At 34.0% G+C, this 19289-nt stretch overlaps 3 protein-coding genes across 3 annotated transcripts; 2 read left to right on the plus strand and 1 right to left on the minus strand.

Annotated features, from left to right (window-relative positions):
- Window positions 1–1963: 1963 nt before the first annotated feature.
- On the plus strand, window positions 1964–5525 carry LOC114386551. Its single transcript, XM_028346578.1, has 3 exons — window positions 1964–3942; window positions 4397–4645; window positions 5211–5525. Exons 1-3 carry the CDS (start codon window positions 3928–3930, stop codon window positions 5256–5258), a joined length of 312 nt encoding a protein of 103 aa, XP_028202379.1. The 5' UTR covers window positions 1964–3927; the 3' UTR covers window positions 5259–5525.
- A 1544-nt stretch (window positions 5526–7069) lies between these two features.
- On the plus strand, window positions 7070–13165 carry LOC114387875 (dihydropyrimidinase-like). The gene is made up of 13 exons (XM_028348105.1): window positions 7070–7196; window positions 7349–7477; window positions 7556–7607; window positions 8031–8300; window positions 8411–8622; window positions 9040–9160; window positions 10737–10824; window positions 10920–10998; window positions 11209–11296; window positions 11400–11440; window positions 11543–11595; window positions 11757–11913; window positions 12584–13165. The coding sequence occupies exons 1-13, from the start codon at window positions 7104–7106 to the stop codon at window positions 12773–12775; spliced, it is 1575 nt and encodes a 524-aa protein (XP_028203906.1). The 5' UTR covers window positions 7070–7103; the 3' UTR covers window positions 12776–13165.
- Window positions 13166–14896: 1731 nt separating this feature from the next.
- Window positions 14897–18608, minus strand: LOC114388233 (dicarboxylate transporter 2.1, chloroplastic-like). Its single transcript, XM_028348613.1, has 4 exons — window positions 17432–18608; window positions 16516–16829; window positions 15592–16040; window positions 14897–15165 (listed from the first exon to the last, which is right to left on the minus strand). The coding sequence occupies exons 1-4, from the start codon at window positions 18242–18244 to the stop codon at window positions 15050–15052; spliced, it is 1692 nt and encodes a 563-aa protein (XP_028204414.1). The 5' UTR covers window positions 18245–18608; the 3' UTR covers window positions 14897–15049.
- Between the last annotated feature and the right edge of the window lie 681 nt (window positions 18609–19289).

Raw genomic sequence — 19289 nt, forward strand, 5'->3', positions numbered from 1 at the left:
TATATCCAACTCTCCCTTTATTTTCTGAAGAAATACCTTTCCTTCTTTTATAGGGATATTTGTGGGGATCACTGCTGGGATGTGATCATGAGGATCACTATTTTAAATCTTTTCCCGCTATAGCTATACGTCAAAGTTGGCCTTCTGTAATTGTATGTAATTGTAAATACTCAAAATTGTACATAGTTTTCCCGGTAAAACATTCCGACCTTTATTCATTTTTGTACAATGCAAAGCACATCCGTGACCTAGAAAAATAGAAGTAGCTCCTTCTTGTCAATATAATATGGAATAATGTATTTATATACTGCATAATTTTTATAAGTAAACCTTCTGTCCTTTGAGTAGATAAGGTATATATTTCAATTTTCAGAGCTGCATAACCTCCCGAGAGAAGAAAATTATCTCGTGCACAACCTTCTGGCTCTAGATTCCATTTTTGAAGGGTTTGCATTCATCACTCTCTTTCTGATTTCTTTTCTTTCCACACTCTTGTCTTCTGGCTCACTTTTACTTGAATGAGTGGAAATTAATGGACACACTGTTGGTCGATCCATCTGAGACCAATATGTTAATTTGCATCACATGATCTATCTACATACATATGACTCACTGCATGCCTTTTTAGAGAGAAAGAGAGAGAATTTTGTCTTTTATGTATCATGCACAAATCTAAATGCATAAACATGTGAAGATCATCAGTATGTGTCAACTAAATTAAAAAAAAAAATGAAAATAGAGAAGATGCCTCCAAAAGCGACAATTATTGGATTAATTAACAAAAAGGGAAGGTTTGAAAGCTTTGTGGTTTTGTTAGTTAATGGTTCTGTAAATTGAAGAACAGAAACTGTGTTTCTTAAATGTTCTTTGGAAGTTGAAGAGTTTTTAAGACCAGCAACTGTACTTTCAATGGATGGTATAAACAGTCTTTACAAAAAAAAGTGGTTTGTATAACCATCAACTTAATGCATAAAAAGCTTGCCTTTGAAGTTTATTAGCCCCAAAATATTTTTGTGTACCTCAGGCACGTTAATTTGCTTCAGTATAGTATTTGTAAACACAAACATAATTCTACTGAAGTCGGCTTCATATTATTTTTTAAATTTTCCAATTAAAAATACAAAAACTGATGAATTTGAAAGAGATATATATGATATGTTATGATGGGGGTGATCAAATCAATCGTCTGCTATGAAAGTTATACGTCTAATTCTTTTTTTTTCTTTGTAATAAAAAATTAACTTACGAACTAAAAGAATAAAGATTAGCAATAGTTTACAAAAGTTGAGAGACTTGAATTTTTACTTTGATATAATGAAATTTTGAATAATATAATATGTTCGATCTTTTTTCTTTATGTAAGCATATGATTTCATTTCATCATTGCTTAGCACTTTTTGTATTTTTAAAAAATTCTCAAATCATTAATTATTTTAAATTTTGTATTTTTTTTTAAATCTCAGTTACTTGCACTAAAATAATTATATGTTGGTCCCTTTTTACATTAAATTTCTTTTTCTTTCCCCAAACTTTAACTACTTAAATTCTCAAATTAATTATTTTTAATAAAAAATTACTTTCTCAAATCTAAGCTGCTCCACTCTTACATCAAGAAGACACGCTATTAACTTTTCTTTTATCAAATTAATTATACATGTCTCTTTATAAGTTTTTTTTTCTTTTGATATATATTTATTAAATTCTACCTGAATCAATTATGTATATAATGTTTATAATTTTAAATATTTTTTTTTCTTTCTAGGTTATATTTTTTTTAATTTAAAATATTGACGAAGTCAACAATATTTGTGTTTTGCATTGACGTGCTGGCAACGGGAAGTTGTACTATATACATAGCGTCTTAGATTTGTGTTCAAATCAGTAGTACAAAGTACTAGTACTACATGTACATCTAACCTAGAAGAAGTACCACGCTTGCTTGAGGCTATATATCCACTGAATCAAGTTGGATAAACATAAACTCATTACATTGATAAAACACAATTCAAAAGATCAATGTTCCACTTCATGCAAAGACATTTCCAAAATATGTGTAGGTAGAGGGGTTTTACAGGATCGTCCTGAGACCAAATGAGCAGCTGACCACATGATGCAGCTATGTTTGCTATTCAGCTGCTCATCTGTTCTCAGGTCGCCCTTGTTGGACTGTCCAACTCCTACTGATTGCGGATGCACTTGCCACAAATGAAAATCAAAGCGAGGGGATAAGAATATTGTAAAGTGTGACTACGATTGCATTCATGTGATTTAGGTAATTAAGTTACATGATTGTCTAATTGTGTTTATGGAATTGTATATTTTCAGACCAAGGCACCTGTAACTAATTATAGGTACCATACCTTAAAATAAGTCCAACTAAGTCCATGTCTGTGATTTTTTAGTGTCACAAATCACAATCCATTGCCATTGGTTTTTTAATTTTTCATTGTCTGTTGTTTAACTAACTCTAGCTTTTTAGCTGCTTCAAGTACAGATTCCTCAAAGTGGAAAATGTTCTTTGAAGTCAATAAAAAGAGCTTTGATGATCATCTGCATTGTCTAAGTTGGATAAACTAATTAGAGAGAACTTTTGAACTTTGTCTACCAAATATCTGTCAGTGTCATCTGTCAGTTCTGCAAGCTGAAGTGTTGAATCCACGAGGTGCTTGTTGCAAAGTTGTGATATTAAAAGACATCTACGAAGAAGTTCAAGCAAAACTCTTTTTGGCATACTTGCTGCTGCAGAAGGAACAACTTTACCAAAAAAATTTGTTTTAAAAAAATGCTATGATAACAATAATGAAGAAACTAAGCATGCAAAACTGCAAAAGTTGTGCTATAAAAAAAATCCAAACCAAAATGAAGGACAAAAGAATTTGAAACTCAATATCCTTTTACACAGATTATTTCACAAATCACAATTAAGTAGCAACTTGCAACAGATTAAAATATATTATTTTAACAAAATATGAAACAAGGATATTTTCATACACAGTGAGCACAGTGAGCGTGCTGCACTGCACTTGGAGTTGAGGAGAGTCAGTTCAGTTCAGTGAAAGAGAAGATGGAATTTTTTGTTTGGGGAGAGCCACAACAAAAACAGAGGATCAGTTCAGTGGATTTTTTTATTTTTTATTTTTGACAAAAATAGGCTATGCACTAGTTTTACCATCTTATTCAATCACAAACCACAGCCAATAAATTGAGAATCCAACACAAATCAATGTAACTTATAGGACACTATTTTTATATAAAAATAAATTAATAAACAACATTTAAAAAATAAGTATCTTTTCTAAAGTAAATAAACTAGAATAAATAGTAAACAGAACCAGGTATATACTAGTATCTTTTTTATCATTCGGTATATACTAGTATGAACGTCCATTATGTAAAAAGCGAGAGAAAAATATTGACATACTTCATTTAAAAAAATATATATTGACTTACTTAAAAGTGGCGCATACCAGAAATTAGATTGGCAAGTTAGTTAGTTGTTTTGCATTTTATTTGTTGTGAACTTTTCTTTGGTGAAAAACTGTAAATATTTTTATCTGGCATAGAATAACCATCTTATATTTCTCATAAACTTGGACAATATCGTACTTTAATTTGCACAAACTCATAACAGAAGGAAAGCAGCAGGTGGACAACCATATTTTTTTGTCCTACTTTAACTCTAATCACAAGACTCGATACCTACAAACACGTTAATTCCATTGATCCCCTCATTGAAGTTAAGATATTTTGAGTACAAAGCATAACAGAATGTTTAATTTTATCCTAGTTTCTCATAGTTAAAATACTCCATCACTACAACATCTAGACACCCTCTAATTATATCTTGAAAAGGTAGTAGTGTAAAAACCTTAATTTGTATCATAGTCGTAGCTCAATTCCCAAGGTCCCTTGCTTCTCCATTCTGTCATGGAACAAAAGCAGGTAATTATAAGTTTAGAATCTACATAAAAGATATAGTTAGGAAAGAAAATATCTTCTTAACCTTTAGTGCTATAAAAATGATTTATTCTGCAATAATCTTCAACCATGGGAGGAACCAGCAGGAACGAAGTATATGGAATAAGAAGAGAAAATTCATGATGCTACAAATGGTCATAACTTATAAGTGTGGTTCTATTTGTCAATAAACAACATTTTTTTCAAGTTGACAATTCAAAGGTTCCTCCTAATTGTTTAATGTCCATTTGGGCATTTCTCAATTTAATGAAATCGTAATGACTGTTTAATAATTCAGAATTTGAAATTGTTAATGTGCGTTAATCATGGGTGTATTAACCAATATAAGTTTAGGATGGAAGTTTTAATTGTTCCTTTAAACAAACTATGCATTTTGCACGTCGAAGAATGAGAAACAACCAATGTTATCCTAGTGCAGCAAAGACCTGCTATGATGTCTGTGCCTCAGTTTGGAGGGTGGGACCAAAAAGCACCAGGAGCTACTGACTATTCGATGGTGTTCACCCAAGCTCGTGCAAACAAAAAGCAGCAGAAGACCAACCTCACTGAAATAAAACATAGAAGTCTTGGGAATGAAAGGGACATAGCTAATGCCAAACATGGCAAAGCTCATCATCATCATCATGTTCACGGTCATTCTCATGCTCATGAGGAACCTCTTGTCGTGGTCAGACCATTTTCTTTAGTTCTTATTGCTGTTACAAAATTATGTATCTTAGGAGTTATAAGATTAACGTGAAGAAAGAAGTTAGAGGGGGAAAGAGGTCTCGAATTTTTCCACTAAGAACTAACATTTGTTTATAAAAAAAATTATTTATGTTTATTACTTCAAATTTCATGGTAGGAGTTTCAAGTTCCCACAAAAGTTTACTTTTTTTTCCCTTTCATCCAACCACTTTCCCCAGCTTTGGTCCATGCTCACCTGATCACACACACATGACACATGCATCAATGATTAGGTGGAGTATTGTCAAAAGCAACGTGCAACCTAGAGAATGTTTAGAAGGGGAGACATGTACAAATTATTACTAGAAGTTTATTTCGACTTTTATATCATTCTGTTATTAAATGTGCATTTTCCAATTTATGCTTGGCATGCATTGGCTACAATCCCTATAGTTTTTCTGTTATATAACACACATTCACACATAGAGGGACAAGTAAGAGAAATGACACAGGCATGTAATTAGGGAATAAAATTTCTCATTCATTTATTGATTATCATCATGCAGGGGAAAAAGAAGATCCTAACCTACGTAAATTGTTGTATTAGACCGTGATGTGTTATGAAACATACTACCACAGACACTCATTGATTTTTAAATCAATGATATGGAATTAAAGCTCGGGGGATTTATGACTTGTAAAATATGTACGTAGACGAGACAAGTTCAATAGAAACCTGACCAACTTCTGTAATCTAAGTGTGCTACATATTGTACAGTGTCTTATTATTGTCTCTTTTTTGCTAAGAGCTTTAGACAATAAGCAATGTACATTACATGAGTGGAAAAGTTAACGTGAAGCGTATCTATTGTCTATTGTAATATACTTATGATATTAATATACATATTTTACTTTATTTGATAAAAAAAAAAAAACTAGACTAACACGCTGTGTGTTCCTCTCCCTAGTAAAACTTTGAAATTTGATTAAAAGGGTATCAGAAAACTTTCAAATGCTGGATTTGACTCTCTTCATTGAGGATTGAAGGGAATTTAGATTAAAAAAAAATATATATTCATTTTTGCCCATTCCATCAAACAGATAATTAAAGGGTGACATTTTTATATATCTCTAGTATCGAGAGCAACCTTCCTCTTGCGACAGTCACTTGAACTTTCTCCTAGAAAAATATACTGAATATTGATATTACATGACAATTGATCTAGATACAAACAAGAACATGTCGAATGGACCTCTAGGACACTAACAAGGCAAAAACAATACATGAACAAATCAAGTAATGAGTGGCGATACTCAAAAACTTGGATAGTGATGAACAGAGAGAGAGAGAAAATGATATACTTGAGGGAGAAAATGTCACAATTAGCATATTGGCCAATGTTTAAGAATAATTCATTATTCTCATTGATAGCCCACATAATAAGACGACAATTATAAAATTATAACTAAATCTGCAATGGATTTTTTATTTTTTATTTTACTGGAAATCTGTACTGAATTCTCTTCTGCCTAATGTCACCCATTAACAGAATGGTTGTACCACATGCAAAATCAAAGTGCCTTACCTAATTAAAATTCAACATAACAAAATAAAGGGGGTACCTTTAATTGGATAGAGTTATATCTCCCAAATCTTACTTTACAATATACTGCTTGCACCTAACTATTTTGTGAACGTTTGAGCTTGATACTAGAAAGAAAAACTAAATTGAAGTGAAAAACCCTTACAAAGTGTCAAAAGTCCAAAGAGAACTTATGAGATATGGGTGAAAAATCCATACTAAACCAAAACAAGGAGATTTGTGTTGTATTCATTATGTAAGTAAGCAATTAATCAACTTCAATCCTTTGTTGGTTCGATCATATCCTCTGGAAGAATAGCTCATTTTCCTTGGTTATATATATTGAGCATTCTAACACTCAAATGACTATAAATTAAAAAATAATAATATCGGCAATAGTTCTGGCATTTTTAGTTTTACCAAACAACTTCATCAAATTAAATTAAAAATAGTTAAATAGTACTCTATCATTTTCACAAGTTTGTGCTCTCCTTTCTGTAAAAAAAAATGATTAATTAGTATGTTTAGAATATTTATTGTCTAAAGAACATGATATAATTTACTCACTTCCAATAAAAATATTTCTACTTTTAAATTTCTTAAACAATTCCTTAAGTCACTAGTTATCATTTGAACAAAATAAAGAAGTTATTATCTCCTTTTATTTCATCGTTTTGGCACTGGCTCACGAGACACGTGAGGCGGGTGGGACCATTTTGAAGGTTCTAGGAGTACGAGGTGGTCGAATTTAACTTAACCACGCGGCAGTTAAGCAGTAACCCACGTTGTGGCTGAGATGAGGTCGAATGAAGAAAAGCATTAATTTCAGCGCTGAATTGAATATTGAGCTGAGCAGAGTATCGGCATAGCGTAGCCATGGCCATGGGATTGACCTCACAACTCCTCCTTTCTTTGTTCATCAGTACCCTTCTTCTTCTTCTTCCCTCTTCCCTTTCACAATCTAACCAGGTCTCTCTCTCTCTCTCTCTCTCTCTCTCTCTCTCTCTCAGTTGACTTTTATTCACTCTTTTCCTTTTGGTTTTTTCAACATATACAAACTCAATTATTTAGGCAATCATCATTATGAGATTTTCATTTCCGCTTTTTAATCATTGATTCAGTTTTGTGACGCTGGAACTTCATCCAAGCTGTTGATCAAGGGCGGCACCGTTGTGAATGCTCACCACCAACAGGTTGCCGATGTCTATGTCGAAGATGGTATCATTGTTGCCATCAATCCCACTATTACGGTATCTTTTACCCTCCTCTCTACTACCACCTTCTCTTTCTGTTCCTTTCTGCTTTCTAATTTCATTGGCATTTCGCAGGTTGGAGATGAGGTGACGGTCATAGATGCCACTGGCAAGTTTGTCATGCCAGGTTACCCCTTAATCTTTTCAATCTAACACTCACCACTACTTAATATCTACACTTAATTAAAGAAAATGAATCAGGTCCTGCTAGAATTAATGTCATAGATGAAGGATCTATGTATGTACATAAGATCATGGGAAGATACATATCTGTCTTTCTAGTCTTCTTGCATCTACTTCAAAGTCTTGTATAAAACAATATTTTTGGTCCTTAGTCAGGCACTTGATGCACTATTGGATGGTTCTGATACACTACACCATAGGAAGGAATTGAATGCGTGGTAGTGAGCTCTATTAACAAATCACCTTCCTTAATGTTATTCCAAAACTGGTGGAATTCCTACTCGTGTCGTTCACTGTTGTTGTGGTTGTTATTATATTATCTTCTACCTGACAGATTCCAGGAATGCATTTTTTTGTTAACTGGCAGGGGGCATTGACCCTCACACCCACCTAGAGTTTGAGTTTATGGATACGGAAACTGTAGATGACTTCTTCAGTGGTCAGGCTGCAGCATTAGCTGGTGGGACAACAATGCACATTGACTTTGTTATACCACATAAAGGAAGTTTAACGGCTGGTTTTGAAGCCTATGAAAAGAAGGCAAAGAAGTCTTGCATGGATTATGGTTTCCATATGGCTATTACCAAATGGGATGAAACTGTGTCAAGAGAAATGGAGCTCATGGTCAAGGAGAAAGGTCATGATTTATTTCCTTGATAATTTGGCTGATTATGTGGCAATAACCCTTTGGTTTTGAGTTTATGAGGAATTTATTTCAGCTATTGCATCTATGTTTTGTAATTGCAGGCATCAACTCTTTTAAGTTTTTCATGGCATACAAAGGAGCTCTTATGATCAATGATGAGCTTCTTCTGGAAGGATTTAAAAAGTGCAAGTCTCTTGGTGCCTTAGCTATGGTCCATGCAGAAAATGGAGATGCTGTGTACGAAGGTCAGGAAAAAATGATAGAACTTGGAATAACTGGTCCTGAGGGACATGCTCTTTCACGGCCTGCAGTGGTAAATTCTCATATTTGTTCTTTTGTAAAGAATTTACAGAATAATGGAATGAAAGTACTGGCCACTTCCAGTTTTGTTTCATCATCTTCATTATCTTACCAACCTGTTGCATATATAAACATGATTTTCCCTTTTCATCTTAGTAGGCTTCCTGCATAGCACGTCTACTCGAGCCAAATTAACTGTTTTTATCTGCTATTGTCAAAATTTGCTTACTTGTGACAACGCTAGTTTGGTATTTGTTGTGTTCAGTTTCACCTGTTTTTATGAACTGCACCAAGTAGGTATGTTATCATATTGGATACATGTTATGTTTTCTAATATTGTGTGATTCTTGTAAAGTCTAAATACGAAAATATATGTCTATGATTTATAGAACATTTCCCTATTTGACTTTGGTTATGTATACCTATGTAGTTGGAAGGAGAGGCAACTGCCCGTGCTATTCGTTTAGCTGATTTTGTGAACACTCCTTTATATGTGGTTCATGTAATGAGCATTGATGCAATGGAAGAAATTGCTAAGGCCCGGAAATCAGGTTAATTTTAATCCTTTAGAGTTTTTATTAATTTTCATTAATGTGTTCCACAGTAACAGTGCAGCATTCATTTAAGAGAAAGTAGACAGTTGTAACACAATTAAAAAACCCTTTTGCAGAAAAACCAAAATTTTTGCACAACAATATTCTATTTTATTTAAGAAAATGCAAAAAGAATTCTTGTACTTGAATTTATAACAGCTATAAATAGGTTAACCTGAGAACATTTATAGTTCCACTCTCGTTCTGTTCTCTAAGATTGTATCTACACTGTTATAAATGTACAAACCAAGGGCAACTAAAATCACTTAAACTTAATTGACAGTTTGAGACTTGATTTCGATTGCTGTCTTTGATGTGATCCTTTTAGGGGGGATACTGTTAAGTTTACGGTTGCTTATGTACCCTTTTTCTCTGTATTTTGTATTCAAGAGATGAGCTTACCAAGGAAGATTCCTTTTCTGATTTGCAGGGATATTGGATTGCCTTGCTGATTTTTTTACTTCTTGTTTCATTGTTTTGCAATTTTCTGATTTAGAGGATTACTTACCCTTTCCCTCTTACTCTTACCATTCTATCCTGAAAAAAGAGGAAAAGAGTTTCCCAAGCCGAATCTCATACTGATAAGAACCTTGGTTATGCAATTGAAAGGATATAAAATTTAAGAACAAAAAATTGTTAGTTATTGATGCATCTATTTTTCTTCTTAATGTGGGTAGATGATAACCATATGAGTTTGAACTTATAATTATGAAAAATTGGAAATTATATGGACATAAATGTCCTGTGAATTAGGATTTTCAACTTGAATCTGTTAGGCCATACTAGAAAGAAGTTGTCTCCAGCAACCAGATGACTAATATAAGTGGAACACTCATAGTCTCTTCGAAATTGTATTCTGTGGACTTATACTCTAATCATGCTTGTCTTGTTCTATGATCAGTGCCCCCTTGTGTTTTTCTTTTTCCATCTCTTCATGATGAATTAAAGCATCTTTTTGCTGAAACCAAATTCTTTGTGGCCATAAAGATGAATCAAATTTATACATCATTTTTATCCTGGCTTTCAAGTTTAGAACCTTCTTCACATTTATTCTATCTTTGCTTATGTTCTGAACCAAAGTACAACAAACCAGCACAATAAAAAGAGAGTCCAACATCCATATTTAGGAGTGCCTCACAACATTGGGCTTTCTATTCTACTCAATGTGAGATTCATAACATTGTCACCTCCTTTAAGAGTTGATGATGTTCACAACAACTTTACTCTATCGACTCTGATCTGGTGATAGTCCTTTCCCCTTTGGTGGCCTTATGCATCTATTATTATTTGGCACATTGCACCTTAATCTAGGCCATAGGTAGCCCTTCTCAGCCCAACTCTCAATGAGAACACCAATTGTACTAAATTGAGTTTTCAATTCTTAATATGGGATTCATAACGGTGACATTTTATTTTTTATCGATAACTAGTTTTAGTGATCTCCCTTGCTTGTTTGAAACTACAGAACATGCAATTAGTTTATATTTTTTTTTCCCATGACACTTTTGTTCCACTAATTGGTTTCATGCTGCAGGACAAAGGGTAATTGGAGAGCCCGTTGCCTCTGGGTTAGCCCTTGATGAATCTTGGCTTTGGCATCCTGACTTTGAGACTGCTGCAAAGTTAGTGCCTTCACTTGTTTCATTGTTTTTTTGTTGTTATTCTTTTATTGTCTTCAGTTTTAAGAATATAAGCCGTGTTCATTCTCATGTTTCAGGTATGTCATGAGTCCCCCTATTAGGAAACGAGGACATGATAAGGCCCTTCAAGCTGCCCTTTCAACAGGAGTTTTGCAGGTTTCACTATGATTTAGGCTTAGGTTCAATAATCATTAAGGGTTTAAGTTTGAGGAAGTAATTAGGATAGTCTCAGCCATGAAATGCATCCTAATCCTAGCACTCTTCATTGTTTCTGAGCTCTGTATTATCTAATACCCTGTGTGCTCAATTAATTCTTTTTTACTAAGACTGATTATTTGACCAAGGGTACCGTTTACAACCTTTCAGCTGGTAGGAACTGATCATTGTGCCTTTAATTCCACCCAGAAAGCTCTTGGAATTGATGACTTCCGGAAAATTCCTAATGGTGTCAATGGTAATCACATGATGGATGGCCCTAGATATTTCCAGCCTAAATGCATTCTAGTTGATTTTGAAATATCTCCTTCCTAATGTGCTTTGCAACCTGATATATGTAGGTATTGAAGAAAGGATGCATTTGGTATGGGATATCATGGTGGTAAGATAATCAGTTATCAGCCTAGCATTCCATTTCAAGATTGGGATGAAATGGAGGAGAGGATAACATTTTAACTTGAATTTATTTTGATATATCTCACAGGAATCTGGCCAAATATCTGTCACTGACTATGTCCGGTTGACAAGCACTGAATGGTATATTTTCTGTTAATCAAAGTAAAATTAGCATCCAGTTCTTATAGTAATAAGGAGAATTCAGAGTATTTAATTATTTTTATTTTAATTTGATGAAGCTCTTTGTATAGATGCCAAAAGTATTACTGATTTTTATTTATTTATTTCTACAATCATTTTAGTGCTAGAATCTTCAATATATATCCAAGGAAAGGAGCTATTCTTCCAGGATCTGATGCAGATATTATCATCCTCAATCCAAATTCAACCTTTGAGATAACTGCAAAGTCCCACCACTCCAAACTGGACACAAATGTCTATGAGGGAAGGAGTGGAAAGGTACTGATTTAACTATAATCTGTTCCATCTAAGGATTGAAATTGATTAACTGCTTAGTTACAGCATGAGTACTGCACGTTTTGGTTTAATATGGATTTTTCACCCATATCTCTTAAGTTCTCTAGACTTTTGACTCAATCTTTTGCTCAAGGTGTTTGTTTATTATTTTTTTAGAATTAATTTTTTGCTAGTTAGGTACAAGTGGTATATTAAAAAGTAAGATTTGGGAGATATAGTTTCATTCAATTAAAGGCACTTCATTTATGTTGCTATATTGAGTTTGAATTAGGCAAGGCACTTTGGTTTTGCATGTGGTACAACAGTTTAGTTAATGGATAGCATTAGACGACTAGAATTCATTATAGTATTAGGAAGATTATTTATAATTGTTGTCATATTCTATGGGCTATCAATGAGGATAATGAATTATTCTTAAACTGATTTGTATACTAATAGACATTTTCCCCTCAACTATATCATTCTCTCTCTCTCTCTCTAGGCTTTGAGTATCAGTTATCACCACTCGTTACTTTATTTGTTCATGCTGGGTTATATTTGCCTTGTTAGTGTCTTAAGAGTCCATTCAACATGCTCTTGTTTGTATATAGTTCAATAATTGAAGCCTTGTCATGTAATATCGATATTCAAAGTTTTTGGTTTTTTTTTTCAGGGAAAAATCGAAGTGACTATTGCAGGAGGAAGAGTTGTTTGGGAAAATAATGAACTGAAGGTTGCTCCTGGTACTGGCAGATATATAAAAATGCCACCCTTTAGTTATCTGTTTAACGGAATTGACAAAAAGGATGCCTTTTATCTAAATTCCCTCCAAGCCCCAGTAAAGCGAGCCAAATCTAACACTTAAAAGTTTCTGATATCCTTTGGTCAAAGTTCAACATTTTAAGGAGCGGGGGAGACAAAGATGTGTGTTAATCCAGTTTTTTGCTTAAATAAAATAGTATATATATATATATACACACACATATGTATATTACAATAGATAATAGGTATGCTTCGTGTTACCTTTTCCACTCATGTAATGTTCATTAGTTACAGTCTAAATCTGTTAGAGAAGTCACAGTAGCTTTAATAAGATACTGTACACTACAGTATGTAGCACATTCAGATGATGGGAGCTGCTGTTCAGGTTTCTATTGAACTTGTCATCTACATACATATTTTGAGTCATAGATCCATGCTTTAATAGCATGTCATTGGTTTGAAAATCAAGGAGTGCCTATCGTAGTTATAACCATATATAGCATCTTCTCAAAAAAAAAAAAAAAGCCATATATAGCATCATAAATTTTCTTTTTCTTATTTCATATACTTCGTTCTTGGTTCCTGTCATGGCTGAAGACTATTGCAGAATAAATCATTTTGATTGCTCTAAAGGTCAGGAAGTTCTTTTCTTCCAAGCTATATCTGTTATGTACATCTTAAGCGTAGAATTACCTCCTTTCGTTTCATGGACAAATGGAAAGGCTAGGGACTTGGGAATATGAAGTTGTGACTAGTGTACAAATTAAGGTGTTTGTTACCTATACTTTTTCAACATATAATTGGAGGGCAGTTGGATGCTCTAGTAACGGGGTATTTTGACAATGAGAAACTAAGATAAAACTAGACATTTAGTTATACTTAGTAATTAAAATATCTCAGCTTCATGGAGGGGATCAACAGAATTAACTAGTTTGTGGATATTATGTTTTGTGACTAGAGTAAAAGTAGGACAAAAAAATGTGGTTGTCCACTTACTGCTTTCCTACTGTTATAAGTTTGTGCAAATTAGAATATGACATTGTCCAAGTTTAGAGGAAATACGATGGCTATGCTATGCAAAATAATTAACTAGTCAACCTAATTTATGGTATCAGCCACTTTTATGTGTGTTAATTTTTTTCTTTTCTTTTTTTGAACAAATTTTTTTCTCGTCTGCTTTCTGCATAACGGACATTCATATATACCAAGGTTTTATTTACTATTCATTATTATTTATTTAAAAAATTCTTCATTTTTTATTTTATTTTAAGTGTCTTGTAAATTATGATGATTTTTGTGTTGTATACTAAAATTTATACCCATTTTTTTCCCACCATGAACATTACTTTTTCAAGTATCCAATAAATATGAATCAAATTTCCATCCTATGATCTGCTTGTGACAAGAATAATATTTCAATACTCATTAATTACCGATACAATTAAATTATATATTAACTGTAAGTGCCCATGATTAAAATAGATTAATAATTAATATGCATATTAAAATATTTTATTTTAATAATTTAACAATATATAATAAAAATGAATTAAAATTAAAACTTAAATTTAACCTTTTCTATTTTTTTATTCATAACTATATTTTATAAAATTGTATGCATAAATTAGTCTTCATTTATTTATTTATTGTGAAGATGCATAACGAGTGGGTCTCTCATCAACGACATTTTATACGGAGCCCAACCCAACCCAAAAGTTGTTACTGCTTCTCTCTATAATATGTACCAAATATTTGGAAAGGACAGTGCCATTTTTCAGATCAGATCCGCATCATCAGCACGAACAAGGACATGCGCAGAACGAAGGTCATGTTGGTGGAGTACACTACCAGTTCAACGTCTTGTTTAATTAAAGACTAATTATAAAGCTAACTAGCTAGCTATTCAATGAAGCATGCATGTTAAAAACTAACCACACCCTTGTGGCCTGTGGGAGTGTATATTTCTACTCTTATTTGATTAAATTTTATATTTTTTCCTAAATTATTAGTTTGATTAACAAAGAATGACATTTTAAATAGGAGTGACAATGGAATAGATACATTAATCATCACACCAAGGTAGATCAGAAATTGACAAGTCATAAATCTAATGGAATCAACCAAATCTCCTCAGAAACCTTTATAAATATATAGTATTATTAATGAGTGTATATAAACTAAAGAAAAAAAAAAGGGGGGGGGGGTAACAATAATGCTAAAAGTCTAAAACTGCAAAGCCAAAAGCAGAAAGAAAAAATTCATTTCAAAATGATGACTGAGCTCAACTGTCCTCAATTGAAGGACCTTTTCTTTCGGCCGGGAAAAAGAAAGGCCTACTGAAACCGGGAAATGTGCTATTTACTTACAAGGAAATATGTCAATACAATCCCAAAAATTTCCACCAGACAGAGCCAACACCTCCCCAGATGATAGCATTTATAAAAGCCATGATGAACCCCATTTTGAAGATATCCGGAAGGTCTACATAACCAGCTGTTGAAACACAAGAATTGAAATCATATCAGTCATCATGCTAACCTTGGACATAACTTAAATTCATGAGAAAAGGGGAGAAGGATAAAGAATAGGTTTGACTTAACAGAAATAAGACTTTTGATCACAAATTGCAACTAGCATTAACAGAACAAGAATAAAAATATTCAACTATAATATTTCCTTCAAAAGATTTTTAAAAATTACAATAAATTTTCTTTTCATCCAATATACCATTGAACAAACAACAGTCTCAAGATTGAGAAGACAAAATGAAGTGCTAGAACCAAATACAATTGATATGTACTATAGTTTAAGGGAATTGAACAAAGTTACTAAACAAACACATGCCAAATAAATTAGGTAGCTAAGCTCGAAAGAAAAATAACACAAACTAAATGACTAGCATTATAGAGAGGGACAAACCTCCATAGTATACAGCAGCCTGGCCGCTACTATAGTGTGTTATTGCACCAAAAAGATTTGTATTATAACCTAAAGCAAGCGCTGCCAGAACACCAGGAACCCCAGCTGCCCTATGCATGGCAAGAAATGCTGAGTATAAAGCTCCCACATGTCCAGTCTGACTTGCAAAAAGGTAGTGGATGAAGAAATACGCTGCCTGAAGAACAGCTAGTGAGGCCGGCCAGCTTAAAGAGAATGACCGAAGGTTGTGGGCCACATAATCAGACATCCAGTTCACAATACCAAGGTTTGTCAACTGGCTTGCCATACCTACCAGAATGGCAAACCAAGCTAAGGTATCCCATGCTGATTTTTCATTCAAACAGTCATTCCAGTCAAGGACTCCTAATAGGAGGAGTATTGATAAACCAATCATTGCAGCTACAGCACTTGCTATACCAATAGTGTCTCTGCAGAACCAAAACAACACGGATAGTACAGAATTCAACCAAGAGAAACTGTAAATAAAAACAACAATCTACACTGCTACACAGACAGGTATAACTCTTCATAGTTATCAACAGAAGGTGTAATGACTTGCATAAGCATAGTTTGGGTTCGTTGGAAGACATCAAATTAAACGTACAATTTATTACTAATGACATCACATTATTTTCACAAGTTCATATGCATATGGAAGAGTTCCTAAAATAGCATCCATAATAAGCCAAAAGGCATAAACTAGGTGGCCAGAACATTGATAAAAATTAGAAAGTATTAATTAAATAAACATTCTTCCTTCAAAATACTATACTTTCAGCATCTCCACAAGGACCAAGTTTTCCACCCAAAAAATCAACAAACTTAGAAATCAGTAAAAAAAAAAAAAAAAAGTCATGCATAGACATACATAGGTGTAGATATAATAGACTGCAGAAGACATACCCAAAGATCCACAAAGACACTGCAAGAAGCATTGTGCCAACCATAATCCATTCATTTTTAGTGACAGGGCCCATACTTTCCAGTTTCTTGGCAGCCAGGGCAGGAGCCTCTGGTGTGTCTTTGATTTCAGGGGGATAGAGCTTGTATAAAATCAATGGCGTAAGAAGAAGACAAACAACAGCAGGTAAACTAGCCGCCTTAAACCAAGTAACCCATGGGTTTGGAACTATCACCCCAAGCTCCTCTGCTAATTTGAGACACAGCAGATTTTGAGCTGCAGCAGTTAGGAAAAGAGCACTAGAGTTACCAGCAGACTGTCATAGGTCACAGAGGCAATACACAAGTCACTTCATTATTACATGATAGCAATATGCAAACAAAAGATAGAACACAGAAGAAATTTCAGCAACATCAGAATATATGCACACAATCATAATAGTGCCACCATGTCTCATAAAAACAAAACAAACCAAGAAAAATAGACCAAGCCGGCAATATCCAAGATAGATTTCAAGTCGCTTCACAAAACATAAATTCAAAAATACCCTGTAAATCTTATAAAATCTATGATTAATTGATTAAATAAAAAACTGTCTCTGCAGACCATAAGTAACCAATTATTATCCATTTTTTCTTCTTCACAGAACCTCCCAGAATACAATTGATATACTCATCTAGGAAAATCAAATGCTAACATATCAAATGTTCCCATTGCTACCTCTTTAAGCACCTATGTATGTCAAATGAGGCCAAAATTCCTTTAAACAGGGAAAGTAATAAATAAGCAAAGAAAGAACTGAACCATTATTTATTGCAGATCCTCGCACAAGACCATGCCATGCCTTCCTTCTGACTTGCAATAGTAACAGGGTACATAAAAAATAAAAAAAATAAAAATAAAATAAAAAAAGCAAACCTGAAATTGGTTCTGAATGAGGTAAGCCCCGAGTTTCTTAGATGTGGGACTTGCGGGTTCACTGCCAGCAGAGAGTGAGAGTGACTTAATAATCGGCAAGAACACACCACCAGCCCTTGCGGTGGTGCTAGGCATTGCCGGCGCAATAAGCACTTCACTGAATGTGAGCCCATAAGACAGCCCCAGAGTGCTCTTTCCCATCCACTTCACGAAGTACGTCGCAATTCTATCCCCCAACCCAGTCTTCACGAATCCGCGAGCAAAGAAGAACGAAATCACAATAAGCCAAATCACTTCATTCGTGAAGGCGCTGAAGGCCGCTGTAAAGGTGAGAGTTTTGGTGACCACGGAGGCCGTGAGGCCCAGAAAGGCCCACGCCCCCACGGGCAACGGGCTCAAAACAAGGCCCGCGATAGTGGAGAGGAAAATGGAGAGGAGCTGCCAGGCCTCGGGGGTGACTTCGACGGGTTTGGGAACGAAGAAGCGAACAATGAGGCCGATGGATATGGAGATAATGAAAGGGATGGGCTTTGCACCCTGGAGAGGTGGTGGTGGTGGTGGTGGTGGTGGTGGTGGTGGTGGTGATGATGATGATGAAGGAGAAGCTTGAATTGGGTAATGGGGTTTTGAGAAACGGTTGAATTTGAAGTTGAAGTTGAAGGTGGAGGATGGTTTGGAGGGGAAGGAGAAACGTTGGGAGATGGTGATGGGTGATCTGAGAGATTGGGATCTGGAGATGACAGGGCGAGGACGATGATGGAGTTGGGAAAAGCGAGAGAAGGAGGTTGAGGCTGAAAGTGCAAAGCTCTCCATTGAAACCCACACCAATCTGAAGCAACGAGTGATGCTTATGCTTTTGAGAGGTTTGAGCTTTGTGTTGTGTGTGACTCCTGTCGAGTTCGGTATTTACTATGCCGTGGGTGTAGAGTGAGAGGGACCAGTGTCTTATTTATTGTATTTGTATTTTCTGGGACTCTCCTCTGCCCTGTTATACAATGTCGTTTTTTGCTATTTTATCAATCCTTTGGGGATCACTTTCTTAATCTTTTTGCCCCTCGATTTTACCTAGCTGAAATTTCATCAGATGAGCAAATCTGTTTCATTTACTACTATTTTTGTTGTTCATCCTTGTATATTACAAAAAAAGAGAGAGGAACGATGCAATCTGTGTGTATATGTTAGTTCAATGATGTTAGTTTCAACAAAACCAAGGATTACTTAATGTTATTGCTTGGTTGACGCTCTTTGTGTTTTGTATAACCAAAAAAACAAGCTTATAAATACCATTAATGTCAATTAATGTTTTTTAACATATATCTTCCGTAAGAAATAAATTTACTTGAGATAAATATCGAGATTCAAAACTAGAGTAAGACTAATTGGTCTATATAAAATACCTTTTTTTAAGTTCTTTAAAGATTTTTTTTATTTTAATCATGTGAAATTTAGAATCTTTGGTTTTAGTTTTTATTGTCAAATAACAGTATTAATAGATTATGTAATAGTGTTATTGACGATATATTATTTTCTCACGTCATAACTAAATAAGGATTAAAAAACATAATTTAACATAAAAAATTACATGCAATTGATGGTCAAACTCTTCATTAATGAGTTAGAAAACATTGTTACTATATCATTGCTTGATAACAGATTAAAACAAAAAGAATCACAAGGATTAGAGTAAAAAAAAATATTTAAATGACTAAAATAAAATAAACAAATAAAATATTTCATATGAATAAATTGTTATTCAAATAACTTGAAATTAGATTACGATTACCAACAAGCAGTTAATTTGAGTGTTAATAAATTTAATTTTTTTAAGTAAGATTTTGAGTTGAAGTCTTGTGAATAA

The sequence above is a fragment of the Glycine soja genome, chromosome 15 (genome assembly GCF_004193775.1).
Source record: "Glycine soja cultivar W05 chromosome 15, ASM419377v2, whole genome shotgun sequence".
Classification (NCBI taxonomy): domain Eukaryota; kingdom Viridiplantae; phylum Streptophyta; class Magnoliopsida; order Fabales; family Fabaceae; genus Glycine; species Glycine soja.